Source organism: Pogonomyrmex barbatus, unplaced genomic scaffold, assembly GCF_055798465.1.
Source record: "Pogonomyrmex barbatus isolate J1 unplaced genomic scaffold, ASM5579846v1 scaffold14, whole genome shotgun sequence".
Classification (NCBI taxonomy): domain Eukaryota; kingdom Metazoa; phylum Arthropoda; class Insecta; order Hymenoptera; family Formicidae; genus Pogonomyrmex; species Pogonomyrmex barbatus.
Window position 1 is genome coordinate 6,993,354 of NW_028297110.1, and position 20,186 is coordinate 7,013,539.

At 35.6% G+C, this 20,186-nt stretch overlaps 1 protein-coding gene and 1 pseudogene across 2 annotated transcripts; one reads left to right on the forward strand and one right to left on the reverse strand.

The window, feature by feature from the left end:
- Positions 1-215: 215 nt before the first annotated feature.
- On the forward strand, positions 216-5,834 carry Pex19 (peroxisomal biogenesis factor 19). Of its 2 annotated transcripts, none has more exons than XM_089072880.1 (5): positions 216-467; positions 1,032-1,208; positions 1,298-1,443; positions 1,814-2,044; positions 3,223-5,834. In XM_089072880.1, the coding sequence occupies exons 1-5, from the start codon at positions 416-418 to the stop codon at positions 3,445-3,447; spliced, it is 831 nt and encodes a 276-aa protein (XP_088929006.1). In that variant the 5' UTR covers positions 216-415; the 3' UTR covers positions 3,448-5,834. The 2 variants fall into 2 exon arrangements, with proteins under 2 accessions (XP_088929006.1, XP_011635955.2); XM_011637653.3 differs by having other exon boundaries at positions 221-754.
- Positions 5,835-14,314: 8,480 nt separating this feature from the next.
- Positions 14,315-15,653, reverse strand: LOC148937452 (uncharacterized; annotated as a pseudogene).
- Between the last annotated feature and the right edge of the window lie 4,533 nt (positions 15,654-20,186).

Genomic DNA, 20,186 nt, shown 5'->3' on the forward strand with positions numbered 1-20,186 from the left:
TATGATTAGTCAATTTCTTACAGCTTAAAGATTAAATACTTATTGTGGACCGACACTTATGGACCGACACTTCCGTAACTGGAAAGCATCCCTTGTTTCTTTACACCATGCATGGGACGTGGGACGAATGGACCAATCACAATCAAGTATCAATTCTCCCCATATTCGACTGTGATTGATCAGTTCTTGTGGCTTGCGGCTTGTGACAATATGCAACGTATTTGTAGAACAATAAGTTTTACTGCTTAAGTTTTTTTTTGTGCACTATAGCTCTATTACATTAAGCAGTCTTCTGATTGGCTAAAGAAATTGTCTACTGCGTATTTGTAGTTGATTTATCTGAACAAACTTATAAGCAATGAATTTTGGAACATAGTCTTGATAGACTTTATTCTTCAAGTCAAAAGTCAAGAGGATGATTTCTTTCAAGTTTTTGCGGTTTGTCAAACTTGGCCAAACTGATCTCTGTTCGTTGAATATATATATATATAAAGGATTATTAAGCATTTTTGTAGTTATTGCCATGTTTATTTTTTAATTTTTAACTGTAATTCATGTGCATGCAAATGTAGAATTTTAAAGTCTACTGTATTTTTTATCAACAACTTGAATTGATTGTTTATGTAAAAGACTTGCATATATATATGTAAGTTGCTTATCTAAAGTCGTATGATATAATCGTGCAAAATGACGGACAATATCAAGCAAACAAAAAGTGAAATGGAAGATCAAGAACTGAACGATTTGTTGGACAGTATGTGTTTTATTTAGTAAATTGACCTAACCTTTACAGAAATAGATTAATCCACTTTTATAATCAACAGAAAAAGATGAAATTATGATTTATAAAATTATGTAATAGATCATTTTGTAATTACAAATATATTTTATATATATATATTAAAAAAATGTATTCTGTAGCATTATATGAACTATTAACAAATTGAAAATTGATAATCGTATATATTATTATAATTGATAATATATTCAATCTGTTTTAAGTTTTAATTTTATTGTATTTTAAATCTTAGGTGCTTTGCAAGATTTTAACAAAATATCTATATCAAATATTGAAAAAAACATTAATACACTTGATTCACAAAAACAAACAGATGAATGTGAAACATCTGAAGATAAATGGACAGAAGATTTTCTTAAACAAACAGCCAATCAATTTGGAAAGAATTTACAAAATTTGTTACAGAATGGTGAGTTAATAAAATATGCAACAATGTATGTATACACACATATTATATATATATAATATACATATATGTGTTACTATATTTATTATTAGGAGATAATGAATTGGAGGCTGCTTTACAACAACTTGAACAAACATCAGCTAATAATATAACGGATGAAAAAGACATCAATGCAGATTTTCAATCAGCTATTTCACAAGTTTTAAAAGATTTAACTGCAAATTCCACAAATTTACAGGTAATCTAATTTTTATAATATGATATGCATATATTATTGATGCTTTTATTAAAAATAAAATTACAAATAATACAATACTTATCTTTATAGTATCTTTATCTATATCAATTTTATTTTGCAATTTAAAAACTATAAAAGTGATCAAAATAGTAGTAAATAATAATATTCTTTTCCATTGGTCTTCCTAAGTGTCGGTCCACAATAGGTGATTTAAGCTTTAAGAAGTAAGAAATTGACCAATTATAATCGAATATGAAAAGAATACTCGACTATGATTAGTCAATTTCTTACGGCTTAAAGATTAAATACTTATTGTGGACCGACACTAATAAGATTGAATTACGATTAAAATAGATAAAATATATTTTAGGCTGAATCAGAGGTAGCAGCTATGTTGGGGCAAACATCTCTTGATAGTGACACTAATGATATCTTACCATTTATGCAAGGAATGATGGAACATCTTTTATCAAAAGAAATCCTTTATCCATCATTGAAAGAACTATTAAATAAATATCCTGCATGGTTGGAAGAACATAAAGCAATTTTGAATCCTTCTGATTTTCAGAGATTTACGAAACAATCAGAGCTGATGCAAAAGGTATGTTGAATAAAATATTAATAAAGAGATTCTCGGTCTGTTAAATATAATATAAAAATTAAAGCAAATGAGAATCAGCGGTGTTCACAGTGCGCAATTAACACTCTTTATTACAAACTTTAATATATAATACAGATGTTTTGATTCAAGTTTGAGTCATCTTCAGTGAATATAAAAATAAAGATAAGATTCTGTGTTCATCTAATGAGCCTACCAGTGATAAAATCGTTAATTAATAATTATGACCGTACATATATATGTTATCTTTAAAAGAAATGAGACAATGGTCATTAAGGGCTGTCAATTATGAACACAGTTCACTAAAACGAGAAAGCACGTGCAGGAATTTGCACCGAGCAGCACATCGCACAGGCGTGTCCGCATGCCTTGAACTCCAGGCAGTAACTAAGCGCAATGACTTTTAGATTTAACTTGCAATCAAAACAAAACCGAAGTTACAGCTTGCTCAAGACGGAAACAATGTGATACAAGAATTCAATATCAGACTGTGAATTTAGGCTATTATTTTGTCTTTTAATAAAAAGCATCTCTGAAATCAGTCGTTTTTGTAAATTTCGTTCACAGTCTAATACTTTCACATCATTCCAGTCAAATTCGTGATCGTAATCTAATCTGTGCTCGGTAATGACTGAATGTATATTTGTGTTTCTGTGTATATGATTTTCGTGTTCATGTAGTCGTTTTTAATTGTCTCGTAGTTTGTCCGACATAGCACGCATCGCAATTATTGTAGCAGATCTTGTATACTACATTCCTTTTGGAATATGCTGGTAGAGCGTCTTTATGAACTTTGATCATGATAATAATCTCTTAATGACTATTGTCTCATTTCTTTTAAAGATGACATATATATGTACGATCATAATAATTGTTAATTAACAATTTTATCATCAGTGGGCTCATCAGATGAACACAGGATTTTATCTTTATTTTTACAATTTATATTTATCTTTATTTTTACTTTTACATTTACTGAAAATGACTCAAACTTGAGTCGAAATGTCTGTATTATATATTAAAATTTATAATAAAAAATTGCACAACTGTGAACAGCGCTGATTCTCATTTGCCTTAATTTTTACATTATATTGAATAAAATATATATTGAAGTTTCGATTAATATATTTTGATTAATATATTTTTATATCTTGTACAAGGTATGTATAGAATTTGAAAAAGAAAAAGAGGATGATACAGAAGATATTAAACAACATCGATTTGAATGTATATTAAAACACATGACAGAAATGCAAAATTATGGTCAAGCACCAGACGATCTCATTGGCGAACAGTGTTCACTTTTTCAGTTTGATTCTGAAGGGAATCCGATTTTTCCATTTCCATCTGGAAGAGAATCACAACAAGATTGTTGTATTATGTAAATAGATGTGGATATATGCAATTACATTCAAATATTTCTGGGATTATTTTGGCCACTTAGATTTATTTCATAAATCTTATAAGATTTTATTATTTAGCTTTCTAAGATAAATGTTAATATATAAATATATATGCAAAATATATACGAAACTTGGTCTTAGAGTATTTAAATTTTGGAAGAATTGTTTTTAGTTCTTGTAGAAATTGAATTTTGTGCTTGTAGAATTTTATGCAATCTCAGAATCAATTTTGTTTATGTTTTGTAATATATTAAAGTTACAATTAAAAATTATTTGGGGATGTAATATGGAAAATTCAAAAATTTTTTATCTAAAATTTTTTCCGTAAAATTTTCGCAAGATTTTTAAAAAATTGTAAGCTTTTTTTAATTAATATTTTTAGAAATAATATTGTTCTTATAAATCATGATTGTGGATAATAATACCATTAATACATTTAAGTAAATATATTTATGTAACTGGGTACATTTTGATATAAATTAATTTTAGTCAATATTTTCTTACAATTTAATGTAAAATTATTTATTTTGGTGGACCGATTTGACTATTTCTTCAATGTATTATTTTGTTTCTAATTATATACAAATATTGAGATATTGAAATATTGAATGGTGTATCGCAAATGATACATATACAGCATCCAATAATAATCATATTACCTTTTATAGACAGATAGGGTGAATGCCCATTGAGCGCGTCATGCGTCGCGTCATCCATCGTTACGACGCGATGCGATGCGAGGTAAATTTAAAGATAGCGTGTGTATACACACACACACACACACACACATACATATACATTTTTAAAAGTGTTTCCAATCTTAAGAAATTTATTTCGCACAAATTAATATATATATATATATATATATATATATATATATATATATATATATATATATATATACAGAGATAGAAAAATGTTATGTTTATGTACGATTTTACTTTGATTTAGTTAGTGCTCGCTCATGTGTTGCGTTGATATATATATATATATATATATATATATATATATATATATATATATATATATACATACATACATACATATATTTACATATACATATACATATACAAATATATTATTTTAATTCAAGTGTTATTTCTTTAATTTGTGTTTATAGAATTATAAATGTGCGCGATTTGGAATCCATTTTCTCGTTCTTGTTGGAAATCCGTTTGTCTTTAGATTGTCGAGCAATCTAACCGATGCGTCGTGCAAGGAGTCGCGCGACAAATGATACAATAAAATGGGATGTTTTGATTGGTCAATTCGTGATGCGACGCGTGACGCGCTCAGTGGGAATTCACCCATAGAGTGAATTGAGCGGAAAAGTACTGTTTTATTTTGCGAACTTTGAAATAATTAATGAGATATATTTATAAAATTCCACAAATGAGTACACATTTGTATAATAGACAATTTAATCTGAGATAAAATGCTTTATATTGGCAGCAAATGTTACCAGTGTAGGTCCATAGCAATTGTGTGCGCATTGAACTCAAGATCTGTCAACAACATTCGTATGTACTTGAGAAGTATGTCGATTTAAAGAATTATTATTTTAAATCATTTGTATTTCGTATGAAGAGTTTTGAGGTGCAATTGAAAAGGTTTGTGAGTCATTCGGTTAATTGTAATTAATTAATCATTTTTAAACCATATACTTGGCACGAGGAATTAATCGAAGATAAATTAGACAATGTTCTTGTATGGAATTCTTTGTATTTTGTATAAAAAGTTATGAAGTGTTATTAAAAAGTTTTGTGAGTTATTCAGATAATTATAATTAAATATTTAAAAGTCTCGGGTCAAGTATATACAAATGTCAACAACCTGTTGATATGCTATGCTGGCAAATTGACAGCAGAAATCCAAACCCACACAGAACATGATATCCATTGAAAGTCCATATAATCTTCATGTAACATCTATCTCCATGGGAAAAGTCAGATGGACCTCTAATGGAGATCCATGTTACTTGTAACTACTATGTACTACCATGTATTCCAATGGAGCTCTATTAGATTTTCATTAGATGTCCATGTAGATGTCTCATGGAGGAATATATGGATGAATTACGGATGTTTTATGAAACTTTCATGGATCATATATAGAGTTTAATTAGAGGTTTTAGATCTTTTGTAAATAATTATTTTATGATAAAAATTAAGAATATATATTTATAAATAAATTAAAAATTTATAAATATATATTATAAATATATTCTTAACTTTATCTATTGCATATGTCTTATTTAATTGTGTATAAATGATTATACCAAACATAAAAAACGTATTTCGAACAAGACAAATATCTCATGTATTTAATACGATCAACAAATGAGCAAATAAAATATATAAATTTATAAACATTTCTCACATAAAACATGACAATAAAAATCCATATAACATGTAACCTTTACAACTTTATATAATATTTAATTATAATTAAATTATCTACAAGAATCGCATAATCAGGATATTGGTATTGAAACTATTTGAAGCATATAACAATATGATAACATGATACTATGATACTATGATATAATATGATACTAATCGGAGATCTGTCATACTTTTATATCAAAATCGCAAGTTTAATTTATAATATTATCAGTAGCAGAGCAGTAGCAGATTTCAGCCGATCAGTAAATTAAGCAAGCTCGAGTTAGTATACCAAAAGGATTGATGAACGATGGCTCCTAAAAAATGTGCGACGTTACCGACATTGCAAGTTAAAAAAGTTATATATATATATATATTATACGCTTCGTGCCTTCGTATAAATATTTTTGTTCAGCATTATAAAATTCATTTTATTAACTTTTTCTGATTATTTTATAATTTTAATTAAATTTTATTTAATATTTTAATTATAATGTAATATAAAAAAATAATTTATATATTTAATATTCCATTAATAACTGTTAATCACTTTCTCATAAAGCCTCCAATGTGTATTTATTAATCTTTGTCATCGTAAAACATCCATAATTGATCTATATAACCTCCATGGAGCTCTAATGGAGGTCTAATGGAGGTTAAAAAAACGCGGAATTATGGATCTTTAATAGACATCCAATGGAGGTTATAAACCTCCATGATAAATCTCTAATGGACGTTTATTGGAGGTTTTTGTTCCGTGTGGGAAGTCTGTTGGCAGATTGCTAGTAGCAATCGGATATTTTTTGCTATTTCGTAACTTTAAATAAAAATGTGACATTAATACGAATCTTAAAAAATAAGCTATTTATATTATAATATAGCTATTTTATCTTTTTAAAATAATGATTTTAAATTGGTCTCTTAAAGAAATTATTATACTGTAACATATAGTAGAAATAAATTATGAAATTTTTTTAAAGATATAAAATATACTGCAACTCTTGCTTTTTATATATATAAAAGCGACTATTTTCCAGATTTTTATTACCACATTATACTTTTTAACTCTTTTACCATAAAGATACAATCACATTTTACACATGCACGCACATGCACGAGGCAATTCAAATATCTTATATAATCATTAACTTTTGTACATAATGCATTTCATAGAAATGAAAATCTGTGATTTTCCAACCACTACGCGGGCAATCATCTTTCATACTACCTATTTCAGTGAAATGTTGAATCGTTTCTATAATTTTTGATCTTGAAATTAGGGCTGTGTTCCGATATTGATTGCCAGTACTGAAAATATATAGTTCACGCATTTTAAATTTTCACTACTTGCAGTGAATATCGGAACGCAACCTAGATCTTACGCACGTATGCATGCACACACACGCACGCACAGTGAAAGGCAAGGAGACTCACGTAAATAAATCCCCTTAAACGTGAGAGGCAAGAGGACTCACGTAAATCAAGCATCTCAAAGGGAGAGCCCCGTCACGTCCATGACATTTATCCTAGATAATGCTAAGCATGGGGAAATGCCAGTGGTGCTTTCAAGCCTCATAACTCGAAAAGTATTTTATGAAAAATAACTTTACTATAGTGTTTTGAAAAGCTCTTGCCATCAGGAGTGCGTTCAGAAATTTGGAGTATTATTAGAGTGACGTATACCTCAGTGTGATTGAGATGAAAACCAGAGTAAAGAGTTTCTGCTCGCTTTAGGTAATGTGTGTGTAATATGATTGCTCGGAGAAATATAAGAGCAAATATTTTGATTAATATATAAGGTTTACTGTGCTGTCATAATCACAAAGAAGAGATTAAATTATTTAAATTATTGAATGAAATAAATACGAGGATCCAATTTTGTCCTTTCGTAATATTTATTTTATATCTTTCGATTTCTATATTTCGACTTTATATTTAATCTATGCTGGCTCATTTTTGAGCTAGAGTCAAAAAACGAAAAGAAGAAGACGAAAAAGAGATTGTAAGTATTTATTTAAATTCTGAAATCGACAAATTTTAAATAATATTAAATTTGTTAATAAATTTTTTAATTCGTTTAAAGTTTTTATTTAATTGTAGGATCACGGATTTAATTTTAAGTCACTTTTTCTCTTTTTGGTTAAAGAATATATTCGCTATTTATTTCGAGTATAACATTTCGATCTTAATGCTCCTATCGATACATCCGTTCGTTCTCGCCGCTTTTGGAACTCTACTCGCTATCGGACCCCCGAAAGCCGACCTTCTGTCTATTTATGTGACCCAATCAGCCGACGATACGCTCAAAAGCTTTCATGAAGAAAGCGCGTAATCAACCGTCAAGGGAATGTCTTATGATAAACAAAATAATATCACGCAGACAATAGAAAAAGCGCAAACACGATCAGGCACATCAGACCTGGCCATAATTATATTCTATAATCTAAATCTTTCCTACATTCGGCCATTCTGCGCTAATATCTGTCTTCAGATATTTTCGGTGTTTTCGTCCGTCGTCAATTCATCCATATCACCCAGTATTTCATATATTCAGCCGCAGTGGATGACTCGTAAGGTCCTTCATGTTCGCCGATCTTCTCAACAATATAGCGATCATTTCGTAATATTCTTGTAACTCGATAAGGACCAAGATAGGCGCAAATTTCAATCCAAGCCCAGCTTGCGTTCTCTTGATGGCAACGAGATCATCAACAGTATAACATTTCGATCTTAACGCTCCTATCGATACATCCGTTCGTTCTCGCCGCTTTTGGAACTCTACTCGCTATCGGACCCCCGAAAGCCGACCTTCTGTCTATTTATGTGACCCAATCAGCCGATGATACGCTCAAAAGCTTTCATGAAGAAAGCGTATAAGGTGTAACTGATTTTTTTCATCTGTTAAATCCTCGACTCTCTTGCTGGACTTGTTGAATGCTCTCCTTGGCTCAATTTCTTATCTCGTCCCGATCTTCCTGAAACATGCAAACTAATTTTTTCTCTATCAGCTCGGATAGAGGTGTCATCCTTTATCTTGATATTTGCCCCAAAAAATAAATTAAAAGGCGTCGTTCCGATGTGTGGCGTGGCATTTAAATACTTCTGCCCCGTATCCAGGTGCCGGTGCCATTCCTCCGGCCGGGGAGCAGACATTTTCGTTAACAATGGGATTCGTTAACAATGGGAATAATGTTCGATTCACTCTTTTGACCTGTCCATTGACTCTAGGCATACCCGTCGTGACAAGGACATGCTGCACTCCCTCTACTCTGCAATATTCCTGAAAGTCGTCCTGAAAGGAATCTTTCGTGGATTCCCAAAAACATGCGATTGTTTCCTCAGGCAAGCCAACATCTCCGCTGTGCTAGTGGTTCTGACCACATAAAGCCAAACAAACTTTGTAAATGCGTTCACTATGTGTCGATATTTCTTGCGCGTCGAAGGAAGCGATCCCAGATGATCGAAATGGAATGTATCTCTAAGGAAGCCTCGCCTTTCTCAATGGGATGCAACAATCCCTCCTTTTTAGTCCTTTCAGTCAGAATGCATGGCACACAGTTACAGACCACTTTCTCGACTTTTGTTCTCAAATCTTGTATCCAATAATCTTTTTCAACTATCTGCTTGACTTTGATCGCTGACAAGTACTCCTTGTTGTGTACCCGTCGGACAATCTGCGAGTACATTAATCGTGGGACTATTCGCCGTCAATTAATTTAAACAAAAGTCCCGCTCTCAATACAATTCCATCGACTTTTCCCGTCTCGGCCAATCTAATTATTTCTTGCAAGTGGGCGTCTTCACGTTGAGCTCTTCAAATTCGCGACGCTCTACTATCCTCACACTCACTCAACATATACATGGGTAACGGATTCCTGCTTAATGCGTCTACGTGCGTCATCGTTTTTCTAAGACGATGTTCGATCATGTAATTGAACTCTTCCAATTGTAGAGCCCATCTCGCAACTCGCACGCATAAATCTTTTTTACTCTATTACTATTGTTAGACTAAATGCCTTACAATCTATCACTAAATGTTTTAAAAGATATACCTATTAAATAAACGCGGAATTTCTTCAGAAATTTTATAATCGCAAGCACTTCAAGTTCGTAACTACTATACTTTTCTTCCGCTGGAATTGTTCAGCCGCTCGCATAATATACAGGATGCAACAAATTGTCATCGCCACGTTGTAACAAAATAGCGCCGTAACTATGCTTTGACGCATCGGTATGAAGCTCGGTATTCGTATTTATTCTGTACAATTTTAAAACGGGTTTGCTCATCAGGGCCGCCTTCAACTCATTAAACGCATTTCTCTCCTTCTCTTCAAAATGAAATATGATATCTTTTTTCAATAGGCCTATTAGAGGCCATGCAATCGACGAATAATTACGGATAAACTTCCAAAAACTGGAATAAGCCCAAAAAACTTTGAATCTGCCTAACATTCTTCGGTTTGGGAAATCTCGTAACCGCATCCGTCTTAGCTTCTGACGGTCGCACGCTACACGATTCCACTATATGTCCCAAAATTTCTACTTTGGTTTTTAAAAATTAACATTTATCCCAATTAATCACCAATCCGAACTAACTCGCCGTATCGAACACCCGATTGAGCCTCTGCAAAGCATCTTCGTAGTTCTCGGCTGACACAATTAAATCATCCATATACGTCAGTATCGTTCTGTCATTAATAAAAGTTCTAAAAATAGCATTAACAAATCTCTGAAAGACTGCTGATTACACAAGCCAAACGGGGGTTTAAAAATTCGTACTGCCCGTACGAATACCAGTGCGTACTGCCCACACGTACCAATGCCGTGAATTTCCGACTATTTTCGTCCACTTTGACGTGAAAAAACCCGTTCTCAAGGTCCAAAATAGTAAAAACTTTCGCGCTCTGTAATCGATCCAATTGATCCTCAATCAATGGCAACGGATAACGGTCCTTTACAATTTTCTGATTTAGTTGTCGATAGTCTACTACAACTAGTCGATAGTCTAGCACAACCGATACGCATCATTTTTTTCGAACTAGAACCACGGGACTCGCATACTCCGATAACGACGGCCGCACAATACCGTCGCGCAACCATTCGTCCACTTGCCGCTTCGCCATTTGTTTTTCTTTCTCGGAAAGTCTTCACGCTCTCTGATACACTGGCTCATCGTCCTTAAGAATTAATTTTATTTTAATATTTACATCGCGTGTTTTACTTGGCTTATAGTTCCGAATCATATTTTCTAACACATTTTTACAGTTATCATTAAAGTGTGCAGCATCTAATTTGCCCGCTTCGTGCTTCATGTAATCAATTTGGAATATTTTTGGCAATTCGGAATCTTGTTTTGGTTTTAAAATTAACAATTCAGCCCTGTTTATTCTAACTTCTACCGTTCTTAGAAAATCAGCATCAATAATTAAATCATGACGCATGAGCGTATCAGAGATCACTCGTATTTTAATAGGATAAATGCTATCATTAATATAGATATTCGCGTCGAACTCGCCCAAGGTTTCATTACTAATCGAGCCTATGCCGCGAAAATAGATTTTGTTTTCTTTCAAAGGTGGAGCATTCAATTTAATGTAACAATCTGCACGCATCAAATCATATCGCTACCGGTGTCTATCATCATTACCACGCTACGATTATTAATGCATACATTCTTATAATATTTTCCATCGCAACGCTCGCTTACCGCGCAACTATCCCTTATCGCACCTTTTTTTCGATGCATTTCGCCGCTATGTGTCTGCGCTTGCCACAGTGAAAGCACTTTACGCCCCTCTCCTTAGTCGAACAATCCGCACCCAAATGATTTTGTCCTCCACAATTGTAATAGCATTTCAAGCGACTCTGCTCCCCTCTGTCAATCCTCTGTTGCTTTATTCCCTCGTGAGGCTTCATGGTGGTGGCGCTATCCTGATGTCCCTTCGAAGTGATGAAACTCGTTGTCCCTTCGACCGAAGCGTTATTTTTCCGAACACTTTTAATAGGGATGCCGTCGTCGTAAACCCCTGAATCCGAGCCTGGTCCTGCAAATTTAAATCTGTAATACCATGTAACTGTATATACCATGTGACAATGTAATTGACAATATCTTCCTCCTCGATCCTCGGTTGGCTAAAATAATCTTATCGTGCATATATGTGCCGAAAGCTTCGCCTCTCTTCCAAATTCGTCCTTCAAATTCTCGTTTACGTTTGTTTACGCCAGTTTGTTTGGACGATGATTAAACATAGCTCTCATTATCAGGAGAAGATCATCTGTCGATATCTCGATATGTTCGAGCTTAGAGTGGAACCACTCAGCCGCCTTACCTTTTAGCCTCGAGCCTATCAATATCTTTGTCATCTCGTCTTGTAGTTTGTATGTCGTCGCGAGAAGCAGCACCTGCTTGTCCCATACTTCCCATACTTCAGGAATCGCTCGTTCCGTCAAAACATCCCAATAATTTGGTGATCGCCGCTATATTTGGCCGTGCCATCGTCTCAGTTGTCCTCGTCGGATCCGTCGCTCGCCACGCCTCCGCCCGACTCGTCCCCGCCTCGGTCTCCAATCCCTGCTCGATCACTCCGGGTCTCTCTCTCTCTCTCTCTCTCTCGAAGAAGAAGAAGAAGAAGAAGAAGAAGAAGAAGAAGAGGAAGAGGAAGAGGAAGAGGAAGAGGAAGAGGAAAAAGAAGAAATTTCAGCTTCCGTCGCGCCACCGTAAGCTCCCGCTCTAAAAGCTCCTTCTCTCTCCTAATTACCTCCATTTCTCGCCGCGACACTACTATTGCAGTCCGCGCACGTCTATTGCAGTCATTCCGGACGCATTCAAATCCTGTTTCTCGTCGTCCAATGGACCACTCTGCGCGTCATCCGGTTCGCGAACTGCCTGCAGGATCCGCCCCCTTCAAACGATTTATCAGGTCATTTTTTGATCCAGCCGTATTTAGCCCGAACGTCTTGAGCTTCTCCTTGAGTTCCTGCACTATGAAGTCGAACGGGTTCCTCGAACTCATCTCACCTTTTCTTTTGTCAACTCACAGAGAGCACTAACCCGCATTCAATTCTGCCGCACTCAGCGTAACCGCACTCAACGTTATCGCACTCAGCATCACTGCGCAATGTCCGTCAACATTCGCCTCAGTTCAATTATCCTGGCTAAACCCCCAAAAATTGTAGGATCACGGATTTAATTTTAATTAAGTCATTCTTTCTCCTTTTGAGTTAAAGAATATATTCGCTATTTATTTCGAGTATAACATTTATCGATTTTAACATTCCTATCGATACGTCCGTTTGCTCTCGCCGCTTTTGGAACTCTATTCGCTATCGGACCCCCGAAAGCCGACCTTGTGTCTATTTCGCTACGTGACCCAATCAGCCGACGACACGCTTAAAAAAGAAGAAAGAAAGCGCGTGATCAATCGTCGCGAAGGGGATATCTTATGACAAACAAAATAATATCACGCAGAGAGAAAAAGCGCAAACATGACCAGACATATCAGATTTGGCCATAATTATATTCTATAATCTAAATCTTTTCTACATAATATATGTTATAATTTTTTTACATTTTTAGTAAGATGAAAGGGATATGCAAAAAAAATCATGTCTGTGATTGCTATTGGAATATATCATTTAACACATTAACTGACATATTAGGGTGCCGTACATGCGGCGTAACTTGCATAAGCGTAATCTGCGTATTCTAGGGTGGAATCCATAGACGTTGCTTGAGTTTTAAAATGATCTTAAACTACTGCTTAAGACCACGATAGATGTTACTTAAGATTGAATCCAAAGCTAAAACTTAAGACCATACTTAATAAAGCATAGCTCGTTCTATAGACAAATCTTATGCAACTTAAAACACAAATGCAACTTAAGATTATTAAATGTACAATCATTGCTTAAGTCATATCTTATAATCTCCGATTGTAATCGAGTCCAATAAATTGTAGGCTTAAGACGATTTTGAATTGTATTAGAAAAGTTAACGAGTGCTGATTAAAAAGGTTTTTAATGTAAGAATTAGACGACCGTAAGCGGTCATGAAAGTGATTCGGAATATAAACAGCTAATAGGGAGGAGCCGTCGTGGTCGTGCAGACTAAGTGTTGGATTGGTAGACGAGGGATCCCAAGTTCAAATCCAGTCGGTCTCCGTTAATTTTTTCCGAATCTAATAGATATCTTTCATTAATATGAATGATTTATTGATTACGGTTACAAGATGTTAACATTTCGCTATTTACAATATTTATATTAATTACATCGCTTTTTCTTATTCTACTCGTTCACTTTATTCTACTTCTCTCTCCGTGCCTCGCCTCGCCTATCCTATCCACTTAACCAGCCTATCGCTCCTCTCTCTCCCTCTCTCTCCCGCAACCCTATCCTACGAATTTCCATCTCCATTTACAATTTTCACTTCCCCTTCCACTCTCACACACATTCTCTCATTCACCACTCATTCACCCACCCCTCCACTTCTGTCTCTCTCACCCTCCACCTCCCTCATCCAAAGCTCTCCCTCCCCTTCTTCTCCCAGAATCCTTCCTTCTGCCTCCTGCCAACACTCCCTCCACCTCCTTTCCACGTCCTACATTCTTCCCAAATATGTTCTCATGTCTCTATTCCCCCTTCATATAATCTGCAAATCCTTTTTTCCTCTTCCTTCCAGTATCTCCCTTCTCTCATCTCATTTCCTAGCCGAAATCTTGCCACCTTCCTCCATCTACTCTCCCCCTCTTTTTCAAATACGCTGGTATCCCTTCCTCCTTTACGAACCAACCATCTACCATCTACAATATTTTGCGTTCTCTATCCTTTCCCACTTCTTACCCCTTTGCATCTCCTTGTCTTTTTCCTCCAGTTTCTCGAATCTTATCTCATCGTTCCTCCTTTTCCTTTCCCATTCTTGTATACTTATTCCTCTCTCCTCAAAAAACTGCTCTCTCTCCCTCTCCCATCCCGAAAACTCCCTCCCTTTTATTCCCTTCTCCCTCATCTCCTGTAAGTACCTCTGCACCAATATGCTGCCCCTCCCTTTTAACACTTCTCTTCGAATCCCCATGCTCTTTTCCCTGCTCTACTCCTTAATTTCTCTCTCTTCGTTTCCTCCCTCACCAAATATCCTGACGTCCTTCCCATCTTAAATCCCCTTCCATTCTTAAATCCCACACTCTTTGTAACCAATTCTTTCCGAATCTTCTTTTTCCTATTCTCCATACCTGCCCCATTACCGACATAACATTTGCCTGTCCCTCACATGGGCTTCCTGACTCCCATTTTTTTGCAACTTGCTACCCCAGGTACTTAAAATTCCTCACTGTCTCAATTCTTCTCCCCTTCCATTTCCATCCTTACTCATCCTCCTTACTCATCCTTCCTCCCATCTTACTCATCCTTCCTTTGCCTTTCCTGAACCTTAAAATCTTCGTCTTCTCTGTGTTCAATTCCAATCCTTTCTCCTCCAAATATCTCTCCAACCTTTCCATCATACTCATTTCCCCCTCCTCCTCCCTCATCAGCACCACGTCGTCTGCATACGTCAAAGAGTATATCTTTCCCTCTTCCAACTTCACCCCTCCCCATTTTACTCTTCCTAACTTCTCCTCTAAATCCACCAAGTTGAATAACATGGGGCTTAGGGGACATCCTTGCCTCACTTTTCTCGCCTCACTTTTCCCATCCAAAAACCTTTCCCTACCTGTCCCCCAACTTTGCTCTGCTCCTAATCTCTTTAAAATCTCCTCTATTCTCTCCACCAACCCCTCCCTCCCCCTCACTCCTCTCTTCCTCATCATTCTTGCCAGTTCCCTTCTATCCACCGAATCAAACGCCGCTTTTAGGTCTACAAACAATGTTACTAGTTTCCCTCCCCTTTTCCCAATCTGCCTATTTACTATGTATTAAGTGTACAAAAAAGTTCTGAGCTTTCGATTTTATACAACCGAAATAACAATTTAAATTTTACATATCTTCCCGCCCTTTTGCGGTTTTAAAGCGACATTTGGCCTTCTAAAATGCCATACGGTTTGGCGTTTGATGCACATAACCTCAAAAATCAATAGTGTTCACGATGGCAATAACAAAAAAGCATATTCGATTTTCCATCCACTTCGCGTTTCATCTGGAGAAAAATGTTGCTGAAGCCACTGCAATGATTTGTGCTGCATATGGAGAGAATACTGTAAGTCATACTACATGTAAAAGATGGTATCAAAAATTTCGCCAAGGAGATTTCAATCTTGAAGATGAACCGCGTGCTGGACGCCTTCAAAAGATTGAAACGGACGAATTGCAAGCACTGCTGGATATAAACTCTGCGCAAACTGAAAAGGAGCTTGCAGAACAGCTTGGCATTACGCAGCAAACCATTTCCGTACGTTTACATACGATGGGAAAGGTTCAGAAGGAAGGCAGATGGGTTCCGCATGAATTGTCCGAAGACAACAAAAATTGTCGGGGTGATACTGCACTCACTTTGCTTTCAAAGTTCCGGAAAAAAGATTTTCTGCACAAAATCATTACAGGCGATAAAAAGTGGATTCTTTATGATAACCCTAAACGTAGAAAATCATGGGTTGACCCTGGTCAACCTTCGACATCGACGCCAAAGCTCAATATCCACGCCAAGAAGATTTTGCTCTATATCTGGTGGGATTGGAAAGGTGTGTTGTATTACGAGTTGTTACAATCGGGTGAAACAACGGCAGACCGCTACCACAATTGACCAATTTGAGCGATGCATTAGAAGAAAAGAGGCCATTTACTGGTTAAGGATGTCGTAAAGTGATCTTGCTTCATGACAATGCTCGACCACATGTTGCGAAAGCGACTCAGAACCATATCTTTGCGTTAGGCTGGGAACTTCTCTCGCACACGACGTATAGCCTAGACATGGCGCCTTCCGATTACTACCTACTCCGGTCGTTGCAGCATCATTTGACTGATACACATTTCGTAAGATTTGAAGAGATACGAAAATGCATTGATAACTTTATCGTCTCGAAACCGGTGAGCTTCTATCGTCAAGGAATTCGCAAGCTACTCGAAAGATGGCAAAAAGTCGTTGATGCAAATGGGGAATATTTCGCTGATTAATATTTTTTTGTTTGTTTTTGAATAAAGATTGAATTTTACAAAAATAAGCTCAGAACTTTTTTGTACACCTAATATATATAGTATATATAGTATATATATATATATATATATATATATGTATATATATATATATATATATATATATATATATATATAGCGCCCTTAAAGGCACTACTGGTTCTTCTTTTTTTCACTCGGCCAGAACAGTTTTCAGTCAATTTGTCAATAATTCAATCAGTCGGTATCAGTCGAAATATTTTTTTTTTTCACCAAGTACAAGTGACCAAGTTTCCTGGCGATACCGCTTCCACCTTTATCATCTCGCAGGTCCCAAGTCTCCGGCATTCCATCTAGAATAACAGTAAGTTTAACATATAGTTCTCTAATAATAACTCTTCTCCTCCTTATACTTTCTCATTTCTCCCTTACGTCCTTTCTATCCTCTGCCATTTCTCCTTACATTTCTACTCCCCTTTTCCTCTCTCTTTTTCTCTTTGCTTTGGCCGTCGGACCTCTCGGGCTCCCTATGCGTTGCAGAGCACTCAACAGGTTCATGGCCGCCGAATAATTCGGCAAAATCTGCTTCTTCTCTGTTTGCTTTGGCCGTCGGACTCTCTGACTCCCTATGCGTTGTGGAGCAGTCAGCAGGTTCATGGCCACCGAATAATTCGGGAAATCTACTCTTTTACAATTTTCTCTTTCCCTTCTTCATTTCTCTCCTCGGACCTCTCGGCTTCCCAACATATTTCAGAGATAGCCTTAAGGTTTACGGCCAATGATATTTCTTTCACACTCCAACAATTACTCTCACTAATCCATTTCTTCCAGTGAAATTTACATTATCCTCTCTTTCCGATGCTCAGAGACGGAGGCGAACCCTAAAGAGGCTCCGTTATCGTCGCAATAAGCGAGCTCGTCGACCAGCCAACTACCCCTCAGTAAGGACATCCGAGGTTTCTACATGAACTGACGAAACCACGAGTTGTTCTGGCACAAGGCTTTATTCACCGGGTATTTCCCCTCCGTCCTACTCCCCGATTAGACCATCTGAGGCTAGGTCACCCCTAGATTTCAACGCACTCTTCCCGGAGTGCCATGACCCGGATTTTCAACATCCAAATTTCCTCACTAAGGAATCCTTGGACGAGTTCTGCGAACTTCGAACTCCTTCCCCTCCCCCTCTAGATCACACCACAGAAATCCGACTTCCTCCCCGAAACAATCACGCACACACACGGATACCAAAATATAAATTTAAATATATAAAAAATCTAACGTAGGATAAAAATAATTATAAAATGTGGACAAACATACAAATATAATTGAATTCTTACACAAAAACCGAATAATGCATCCGTAAATTTTCTAGAATATTCAATCGCATGTATATTATATAAATCTCCGTTTATTATATAAATCTTCTATTTATTATATAAATCTTCCTTTACTTATCTCGAACCAAAAAAAATTTGTAACATTTTTTTTATCGATCAAATGTAAATATACCTTAAGTAAATGTACTTGAAAACAAGAAATAATGACGTAGGTCTTGTAGTTTTGTTAAATTTGTATTCATTTAAAATTATCAATTATATGTAGAATTCAAATTATTTGACGTTTAGTTATTTCCTCTCTCTTTCATTCCCCGCTATCCCAAGATTCGCACATGGTCCTGTCCCTGGCAAAAGAAATTAAATTCTCTTGCCTAAATTACGGACCGACGGACGCACGTCACGCAATCGAAGTCACAACGTCTTTCTCAAGACATTGATTCGCACTCATGGATCTGCACGATGCGTTCGACTCGTAGGAACGCCTCAGCGCGCGAGAGGGTATTTAAAGTGTCCTTCCTATCCATTTTCTCTTTAAAAATAATTACCTCGGGCTGGACGTAACAATATAAACGTTTATATTTCGCGCGTTATGTATCATACTTGTAAATCTTAATTGTCATTGGTCATATTTTTAAGAACTCCGAACATTTTCGAAGCTAAATGCTTAAGTACAAGCTTCGATAAGGAAATCTTAAGCTAAAATTCGAGTTTTAAGATTCATTTATGCATATAGGACATTCTTAGACAATTTTGGATGCTAAGTCGATCTTAAAAAAGATCATCTTAAGACGGATTTTAAGCAATATCTATGGATTCCGTTCCTAGTATTTTATTAAAACACGTTACGCCATTCTGAAAACCTTCTTTCACATAAAGCATATTTCGCAGAATTTCCTAAGAGTGCGTTCCCATAGACAAGGAAATAACGGAACGGAATAGTAACGGAAAGAAAACATGGTGGGGAGACTAACCAATCAGAATGATTTCATTCCGTTTTTTCATGGCCGGGTTTTCCATGGCAAACATTTAACGGAACGGATTTATTATGGAATATAATATTATATACCATATTGTGCAAAAAATTTTTTTTTGGATGTCTTCTTGGGTGAAGAGAACGGTAAAAGTAGCTTTATGTCGGGCCGTCCAATGTAATGTATCCGATAACAGGTTAAATTCACGTATTCCGTAATAAATTCGTTAAATGTTTGCCATGAGGATGTACCTTAAGGGTGCCGTCACATGCGGCGTAACTTGCGTAAGCGTAATCTGCGTATTCTAATATTTTACTAAAACACATTACGCCATTCTGAAAGCTTTCTTTCACATAGAGCGTATTTCGCGGAATTTCGAGAAATGCGTAATTAATACAATCAATTGCTGATTAGGGGGTTTCTGTTATACTCTCTAACAGAAATGTTAAACTTTTGTGATTGGTTTTTGTAATTTGTGTATCTCGAAAAGTATGCTTCATGGGGAACCGAGACTTTATGTATGAGTATGACGAACAAGTCAAGTAGATATGAAAACCTAATATGTGAGAATATATTCAGAAATCATTATGGATCCTGGACCTGTTATTAATAATATGAAAGCGATGGTAAAAGTGGAAGAAGATGAAACAATCTCAACAACAGAAAATTAGACGATATATTTTAAAATTGTTTGGAATATGGAAACTGATGGTATACCAACAGAAAAAAGTTCGTCATAGAATGTGGGTGCGTCCGATATTCGCAGAAAGACGAAGATTATTACAGGGTGACAGTGACAATCTGGTCAAAGAAATGGAATTTGAAGATTACAAAATGTTCTACAATTATTGTAAAATGTCCATAGAAATGTTTAATCAGTTGTTAGATATTGTTGGGTCACGCATTGAAAAACATAAATTAATTTATA

What these genes read in the sequence shown, in the direction of transcription:
- Pex19 (XM_011637653.3), top strand. Translation starts at nt 688, where the DNA reads ATGACGGACAATATCAAGCAAACAAAAAGTGAAATGGAAGATCAAGAA. An exon ending in ACTGAACGATTTGTTGGACA is followed by an intron (nt 755 to 1,031) that starts GTATGTGTTTTA and finishes TTTAAATCTTAG; the next exon opens with GTGCTTTGCAAGATTTTAAC. An exon ending in ACAAAATTTGTTACAGAATG is followed by an intron (nt 1,209 to 1,297) that starts GTGAGTTAATAA and finishes ATTTATTATTAG; the next exon opens with GAGATAATGAATTGGAGGCT.